This window comes from Ambystoma mexicanum, chromosome 8 (assembly GCF_040938575.1).
Source record: "Ambystoma mexicanum isolate Mex_15411 chromosome 8, UKY_AmexF1_1, whole genome shotgun sequence".
Taxonomy (NCBI): domain Eukaryota; kingdom Metazoa; phylum Chordata; class Amphibia; order Caudata; family Ambystomatidae; genus Ambystoma; species Ambystoma mexicanum.
The window spans coordinates 1,113,926,825-1,113,936,082 of NC_090929.1; the positions used below are offsets into that span (position 1 = coordinate 1,113,926,825).

Below are 9,258 nucleotides of genomic sequence, written 5' to 3' on the forward strand. Positions count from 1 at the left end.
AATCCGGCCTGAACTGTTTTAACGTGAGCATGAAATAGGTGAAGTGTAAAAGTAAAAGGCTTCTCTAACTGAATGTGAAAGCTTTTATCCATATCTTCGCTTTCACTTGGGGGCTTAAATTTGATGTTTTCTGCCACAATAGTACAGTTCAAGAACCTCCTCCCAGAGAAGGGGTGTCTTGCTCAAAGAACTATTACTCAAACACATGCACTAATGTTTCTAGAATGCAGAGCAATGCTGTCTGGGGTTTCTCCGCCTTCTTCTGATGTCAGAATGATTGGAATGCAGTCAATACCAGCAGTTAATGACTGCATCCAGAGCCTTCTTATTGACTGAGAGGGGGTCAGAAAACCGCATGTGCTAATTATTCTTTATTATTAAGCATTGGCACAGAAGGGTTAATTTTAGTAAAATACTGAAAATCAGGTATATTGAGATCCTCAGAAGAGCCAATAGAGTAGTGTACCAATCGCTGTACATTAGAAGCATATCATTTGAAGTGTGACATAAACACATATGATAAATAGAACATATGATTCTTTACTTTAAAGCGATTTTATTAAAGTGCTGAAAATCCTCATTTACAACGCATTACAAGCGATACATTGGCGGGCTTAATATAACAAGGCAGAATCTGCTCGTATTCTGTATATTCTGGACTGAAAGATGGCTTGCATTAGATGTAAAACGAGAAAGCACTATAGTGGTGCTTGAGGGGCAATGCATAAGGAGTGGTATCCTCAAAATTAGAACCTGGATTGGGAATCGAGACCTCGAATCTTCCCTAACATTGTATCACACTCGAATTCGAGTCATATCCATTCTGCTGTTGCTTCTCTTTGGGAATTAATCCATGGTTTTTAGATTCCTTGATTTTTTTGCCTTCAGAGTTCTGCCCAGTTTAAAATGTATTTTCTGCGTTGTTTTCCAAATAAACAATTAATTCTTTATTTGCGTTTTTTGGAATTTACAACTGGTTAAAAGCGTAGAGTGTTAAACCTCAACCTTGACTTAGTCAGAAATGGCCAGTCGTCAGAGGTAACTCCTATTTCTTGGGGGGGATTTTGAAGGTCTGTTTTTTATATACAGAGGCTCCGTTCCCCTATTAGTTAGAAGATGACAAAGCCTTTCCAGTGTCGGGGTCGAAAAGGCGATCTGATGTAGGGATCTTCCTGATCCTTATTTTGACTACTCAGGTCACACAAAAAAGCCGACCGGTTTCAATGGTATAGCGATGAATTGTCACCACTTTCTTCAGGGCTATAGACCCGCACTTGCTTTATGTGCGGTCTGATTTCTTCCAATTAAGTAGACTGAATTTTGAGTATTCAGTAATAGGAGGTCGCCCCAATAGAGTTGTTGCTTGCGCACCTCCCAAACACTGGTGATCCGCAATCGGTGTTGCGCGGATCACCAGCGTTTGGGAGGTGCGCAAGTAATCTGTCGGGACTCGGGACAGAACAAGAAAATCCTGCTCGACTCTGAGACCCTAATAGATGGGAGTTGCAACAGCTCTATTGGGGCGACCTCCTATTACTGAATACACAAAATTCAGTCTACTTAATTGGAAGAAATCAGACCGCACATAAAGCAAGTGCGAGTCTATAGCCCTGAAGAAAGTGGTGACAATTCATCGCTATACCACTGAAACCGTTTGGCTTTTTTGTGTGACTGAGTAGTCAAAATAAGGATCAGGAAGATCCCTACATCAGATCGCCTTTTCGACCCCGACACTGGAAAGGGTTTGTCATCTTTTAACTAATAGGGGAACGGAGCCTCTGTATATAAAAAACAGACCTCCAAAATCCCCCCCCAAGAAATAGGAGTTACCTCTGACGACTGGCCATTTCTGACTAAGTCAAGGTTGAGGTTTAACACTCTACGCTTTTAACCAGTTGTAAATTCTAAAAAACGCAAATAAAGAATTAATTGTTTATTTGGAAAACAACGCACAAAATACATTTTAAACTGGGCAGAACTCGGAAGGCAAACAAATCCAGGAATCTAAAAACCATGGATTAATTTCCAAAGAGAAGCAACACCAGAATGGATGTGACTCGAATACGAGTGTGATACAATGCATAAGGAGTAACATACCCCCAACTGCACCTAAAAGGGCCATTGCAAGTCACTTGAGTCCTGTGCCCTTAACATGGGGCTCGGCAGCATGTAGGGGTCATTACGAGTATGCCGGTGAGGAAACATAGCACCGGTAACAACGTGTACTGGCACCTTTTCCGGACCGGCATACCGGCAGAGAATTCACTGGATCACCGGCACCGTTAACAGCAGTGCCAGTGATCCAGTGGTTCCCAGCCCCAGTCCATGGGAATGGGCATTTAACACTACTGTGCCACCCGGAATCGGGCGACAGAAACGGTAAGCTGGGTTTACCTGTAAGCCATCGGTACTATTGGCGGCTTACCAGCAAACTCGTAATGACCCCTTGGACTGCTCTGTGCTTGGCAATATCATTAGAGTCCACAGAGGAGGGGCGTTATCCCACATGTAATGCACAGGTGGGGTACACCATTCTGTGTAGTAGAAACCACAGCCGTGCATTGGTCCGTGTCATGTGTTTTCTTTATGGAAAGTGCAGCTGTCTGCCAGTTAATGGGGGTCGGTAAGTGAACGCTGAGGTCTCCAGGGCTGCAGGCCGCAGCAGCCATCTCTCTGAACCCGTTCTCTGAGGGCCAATGGACTCTATAGGTGTTCACTATCCAGGAGACAGGATCACCCTGCCTGCCACTGGCAGAACACACGTCACATAGGTGCCCCTTCCGTGCTTCCCTGGCAGGGGGTGCAATGATAAGCCATTGTCCTTTGGTTTATGGTGGTGCCCTCTCCCCTTTCTCATTGTGCACCCAGCATTGGGAGTGTTTCAGGACACACACGGCACTTCACCTCCAAACAATGACCCTGTGTGTGCTCTTGCAATGGCAGTGTCTGGGATGTCGCAGGGCCCCTCCCTGCCTATTCTGGATGCCCCGCCCCTGCACCCTCACCAGCCCCCTCATTCTTCCTCCCATGATCCCGTCACCAGTGCACTCCCTTTTCTCCTGGCACTCTCTCTTTCTCTTGATGCCTTGGTCTCTCTGTTCCAGAATTACCACTCTCTTTCCTTTATAGCCCGTTCTCTCCCCTTGTGCCCCACCTTTCTCCTTCCCTCTTCGGCAGTCACTTTGCCCCTCGCTGTCTGCATCACTTCCTGCTTGGACTGACCCATAGGGCAACAGGGCAATGCCCGAACCAAAAAGACACAATGCTAGTGTGGGCCAGAATTGTTGGTCAGTGTGGGCCAGTTTGATGAATTACTTCAGTGTGCAGCTAGCAGTTATGACCATTGAATAAATATTAATTAAAATGCCCAACTTGCACCACACTTCATCAAAGAACTCCCCCTTTGGTACTATTCAAACAGTGTCACAAAAGGAATGAATAGCCATTTTCAACTGTGGCCACTTTTTCATTGGTGCCCGAGACAATTGTATGCCCCATTCCGACCCTGTCTACTTCCCATATCTGCCCCGCTTGCATTCTTACGAAAATCGAGGGCTCCTCGAATCGTGTGCATGTTTGGGGTGCATCCGATAAAACCGGGGGAATAAACGACATGGAACACAACTCCTATGAAACCGAAAGTGCACGCCGCATTTAGACCTTGCCAGCTGCCCCAATAAGAGATGCCGTCCCCAGAGAAGGGCGCAGTATTTCCTATGCGCTCCCAGGGGTGGACACAGAGCGCCAGACGTGGCTTCCACAGGTGCCACAGCCCTGCAGCAGCTGCCCTCCGGATGCGGACACAATACTTCAGGATGCAGCCTGCATTCAACCCTAGACACAAAGCTGCAGCCCTGCCAGGCCACAGGAGTCCAAAACGGGCTATCCTTTACTGAACTCAATGCTCCAGATGTGGCCCCCACCACCACAAAGCACTCCAGATGTGGTTATCAGACTTCTAGATAGCACCCCCTAACACTAAACACAGCGCACAAGGTGTGGATTTCAGACTTCTTGGTAGCACTCCAATGCTAAACACAATGCTTCAGATGTGTCCTCCAGTAGATAGCACAGCACTCTGGGTGTGGATTTCAGACCTCTTGGTAATCCTCCAGATGTGCCCTCCAATACTAAGCACAATGCTCCAGATGTGACCTCCAATGCACAGCACTCGTGGGGTGGATTTCAGATTTCTAGGTAACCCCCAGATGTGCCCTCCAATACTAAACACAGTGCTCCAGGTATGTCCTCCAACTGAAAGCACAGCACTCCAGATGTGGTTATCAGACTTCTAGATAGGACCCCCTAGCACTAAACACAGCGCATCAGGTGTGGATTTCAGACTTCTGGGTAGCACTCCAGATGTGCCCTGCAATACTAAACACAATGCTCCAGATGTGACCTCCAAGCACAGCACTCGAGGGGTGGATTTCAGATTTCTTGGTAACACTCCAGATGTGCCCTCCAATACTAAACACAATGCTCCAGATGTGCCCTCCAGTAGAAAGCACAACACTCTAGAAGTGGATTTCAGACTTCTAGCTAACCCCCCAGATGTGCCCCCTAATACTAAACAACACACTCCAGGCCTTGCTATACACTTCTGATAACACCCCAAGGGCACCCTCCAGCACTTAAGACAATATTTCAGATGTGGATTCCAGACTTCTTGGTAACGCCACGGATGCGTCCTCTAAAACTAAACGCAATAGTCCAGATGTGATTTCAGACTTCTTGATAACTCCACAGATGCGCCCTCCAGAACTGGACACAACGTGTAGGGTGTGGCCACTGAGTTGCACTCACTGCCCGTGGTGTGTCTTTAGAACCAGATGTGACACTCCAGAGCAGTCTTTCAGACTCCAGCTGCGGCCTTCCGGACAGGACAGCATATTCCAGAACCGGACATTCTGCTCTCTCCCTCGGTTTCCTAACTCGACACTCAGATGATAATGACAGCGTGTATTGATGGACTGGCCCCAGAAACTGTCAAGTTAAGGGAATGTGACATAGGTCAGTAATGCGGCTTAGGGAAGCCGAGCCTGGAAAACGGAATACATTACTAGGCTCAGTAAAGTTCCTGCGGAAAAAAGCAGGATTTATGACATGGCCAGCAACGTGTTGATGTCTGGGATCTAAACTGCTCTCTTCTAACGCTGCTCGCTTGCTCCATAACTTACATCACTACTCAAGACCCCTGCCCCAAACGCAAGAACCCAAACCACCACAAATTACTGACCAGACACACATGTTACATGTCCTGAAGCGGACGGCCACTTACATTCATGAGGTCGTTCTAAATTGAGACACTCGCCCACGGACCACACATGACCACAGCGCTGAAGGCAGCACAACAGAGACCAGATGCACAGGGCACATCTCCACCTCAGGGTACGCACAGCGCTTGTCTAAAGGTTCTGTGCTTCAAAGCACCTAGACGGGTCAGGGCCAACGTGTTTGTCTTGGGAGCAAGACAACGCAGAGCAACACAGGTGAATCCTGCTTCCATGCTTAGAGACTGGTCTGCAGTAATATAGTGGGTTATAAAAGATTCATGTATTATTTATTTTTGCATTTATAAAGCGCACTGGCAGCCCAACCATGCATGCATGCATACAGTGCTTGTTTGCTCATTATCTACACCCGAACCCAGCAGCAGACCAGTCTTGCACAGCTCCTTCCATCCAACCTCAACGCCTGCTGCCACGGTGCCAAGAGACCGTGTGCAAGGCACTATTTACCAGGTCTAAAACCCCATGACAGACTAACATCAAAGGATATGAGACAGAGACCTGTCCAGCTCCTTACCTATGTGTCACCTTACAAGTGTGGAGGCAAGTGCAGTGCAACTGGGGCTCATTACAAGTTGGCCAGTACACAGTAAAGGTGCTTGTATTAATGTTTAGCAGCACTTTTATCGCACAAGCCAGCTGCAAGGGTGCTGCTAAGAGCTGTAGGTAAATCCGACCCCTGCCGACAAAAAAACCCTAATAAGGCCCAGTATTTCTAAATAATACCGCCTGTTTTTCTGCACCACCTGAATATGTGTTTGCACCAAAACAATGTATGCTTATGAGTGGAGGTGTAACCTCCACTCACAATGGCAGAAAAGGCGCTTGCGCTAATACCACCACACCCCCATGAAGTCCTATCGGACTTTGGAATGGTGAGTAGCAATTAGTCAGAACCAGGAGCTAATCTGTTTTTACCACCTGACCTAACAATAATGTAGTTTGGTGGTATTAGGGTTGCTAATCCCACTGAACCCGCAACGATGCCCTAAACCAGATCCCTGCAGTGGGTGCATCTGTCTCATTAGTCATCTTACTGAGGGCACTGATAACCAGAAGGTACATTGTGGCAGTGAGCGGCTGCCTTAAACCCAAAAGATGGCGGGCCCTGCGCTGTACAGGGCACATTTCACTGCAGTGGTTTCTGCAAGTGGCTGTGGCAGGGAGGGCCTTGCAGTTTGTGCATTCCAAGAGTTGCATTCCATCTTAGCCATCCCTTCCTTGTACACGCTGCATGATTTATTTATTTATTTATTTTATTGGTCATTTGTACGGCGCCTATACACAGGTATTTCCTGATGCACTCCAGGGTGGGGGCATATGATCCAAGTTACAGCAGGTCTTCGTGTCCTCCTCACATTGGCAAAAGGGACAGTAGACTGGGTCTGTAGAGCCCAGTCTCGTGCGCCCCTTCGCGCCCTCACCCACTCGCCTCTCCTCTGAGAGTGAACCCCCGCCAGCCACCATGTGCCATCTCTCGCTGGGACCGCTGCCAGCATCCTTTCACCCTTCCCAGTGTCATCGGGGGACCCCGTCTACCCACATCACTCTCAGGGTCACCCCTGGAGGTTCACTGTTTGCCCCCATCACACAGGCAGCCTGCCCCTTACGTTACTGCGCCCATGGACAGCCTTAGGACCGCCTCTTAATGTTGACTTTACTCTGTCTTTGTACTATGCTAATGGCGTTTATACTGCAGCCATCACTGCCATAGCGGTACTACACCAGCAAGCAAGTCCGGATAGCGGTGTATTGAAATATGAGAATTTAAGAGAAGCAGGGGTAGGATGGGAACAGACAACTGGAAAGGTCAAAGAGGGATCGGGGAAGGGGGGGGTCACGATGTGGCATTATGAGTGCATGGTGTGCAGTGCTTCAGACTAAGGTATACAGGGAACAGTGTGGTCCATGAATGCACTCATGGATGGCTCCTCACCCGCAGCGCAGCACAGCATCCTCCCAGACGGGAGAGCAACCCGAGCATCCCACCTCTCACTCATCACTTGAGCAATGGCCTGCTCACAAAGACTAGCCTGTGGTTCTCAGGGACCCCCACCCCCACTTCAGAACATCCCTCCCTTGCACAGGAACCGCTCGCCCGCCCCCGCCTCCCCCCATCCTCCCCATTGGTCACCATGGTATTCACCGTGGCTAGCCCCCCACCCCTTAAATAGAGTAGAATTGTAGTTGCAGGACCCCACCCCTTGAGTAAAAAGATTGTTGGGGTACCCCCAGATGTCATATCTGCTTACATGTTCTATTGCAGGCTGTCCCGTACTCCCTTTTGAAGCGCCTCGCGCCCACCTGGACATTCAGCGCCGGGCGTCCCCTTACCCCCCGCCCAGGGGGCTACCCAACAGTTTGAATACCCCTGGAGTAGAGGGTGATCCAGTGACCCATCACCCACTGCGGCTCCAGAACCACCATCACGGGGCTGCTGTCCCTGGGGGCCCTAATAATCATCAACCCTGCACCCCTTGGAGCTCTGGTGACAGTGAGCCCTTAAGGAGATCAAAGATTGAGCTGCTATCTTTATCACAGCGCATGCAGAAGAGCTGTCTCTGAAAACAGCGACATCCAATCGCAGCGCCGACGCATTCTGCATGCCCTTACCTGCCGCCGTAGAGATGCCGAGAAACCTGCACACACCCTCCATGGCCGTCCAGTACAGCTGGGCCTTCATATTGGCAGCCTTCCTCGAGAGTTAGAGAGATCAATGCACTAATCTCATTCCTGTCCCCTCTGGAGCGGCGCGACAGGGACTGCAGCTCACCCGCAGACACACGTGTGACCCTCGGCGAGGAATGCAGGGGAACACTGGAGGTGCATAGACTGCCTGGGGCACCTGTGGGTGTTGTGCAAATACTGGCCCTCGGTAGACGGCGACCCACCAGCGATCCCAGCAGACCGGCAGATGCTCCTGTGACCCTCAGCGAGAACCGAAGGGGCAGACTGGAGAGTGAAGCGACTCTCTAGGACACCGCTACTAGTTGGGGAGACACTGCCCTTCACGAGATGTCGAACTCCAGGAGATCCCAGAACGCGCACACACCCAGCAGAGATCCCGGCACACCCACACACGCTCCTGTGACCCTCAGCAGGACTGCCGGTGCAAAGACTGGCTGTCACACCTCTGTGATTTGTACAGAAAGTGGCCCTGGGGAGAGGGGTGCCCCGGATTTCCCAGCCCAGCCACAGAATCACCGGTGACCTTCAGCGAGGGTTGCAGGTGCAGAGTGAAGGTGGACGGACAGGCTGGCACACCTCTGGGTGTTGTTCAAACACCGACCCTGCGGAGATGGAGAGCACCCAGCAGGTTCATTCCAATTTCAGCCAGTCAGTACTGGTCCAGCCGTGCACCTCCCCTGGCGCTGCTGGAGTTCAGCGGAGCTCCGCTCCTTTCCGAGCATTTTACTAGTGATGGGGTTTAATCATTAGCTGGAGCCGGGCTGCCGAGGGTCCCGGCGGGGACAAGGCTTAGACGGGACAGGGCTCCGGTGGGGGCAGTACCCAGGTCAATCAGTCCCAGGGACGGCGGGGGATTGTTTTTTCGTGGCTACTATTGTGAAGCCGCCTGATTACAGCGCATAAAACTCCTTTTAATGCTCAGGGGCTTTACTCAGAGATTAACCCCATGCAGTGTGCGTGGGAGTGGCGACATTGCAGCCAAAACAAACAAGCCATTGTATATCATCAGGAAAGTGAGGTGTTGAGAGAGACTTGTATTGCTGGGCTTCAAGGCGCTTTATTTAGTTATCCCTGCAAGGACACCGGTAATCCTGCCCGGGCGTTCTTCAGGGTGCAGGTGTTACTCTGCCACTCAGTTCCCTTCAACCTCGTGACCACAGGCACCACACAGCTGTACATGAGGAATACTCTTTCCATAGCACCTTTTATAATTATCAACTATCACAGCTGTTCATACAATATTTTCACAGACCGCAACACGCAGCACAACCCAGCTTCA

General features: G+C 49.9%; 1 protein-coding gene across 1 annotated transcript in view; it reads right to left on the bottom strand.

Moving 5' to 3' along the window:
• Positions 1–8,836, bottom strand: part of TMEM72 (transmembrane protein 72) — a 131,245-nt gene extending 122,409 nt beyond the window's left edge. Inside the window, exon 1 of the mRNA XM_069611150.1 lies at positions 7,905–8,836. Coding sequence (XP_069467251.1) covers positions 7,905–7,974 — 70 coding nt within the window. The 5' untranslated portion in view covers positions 7,975–8,836. The remainder of the gene's footprint in view (positions 1–7,904) is intronic.
• Between the last annotated feature and the right edge of the window lie 422 nt (positions 8,837–9,258).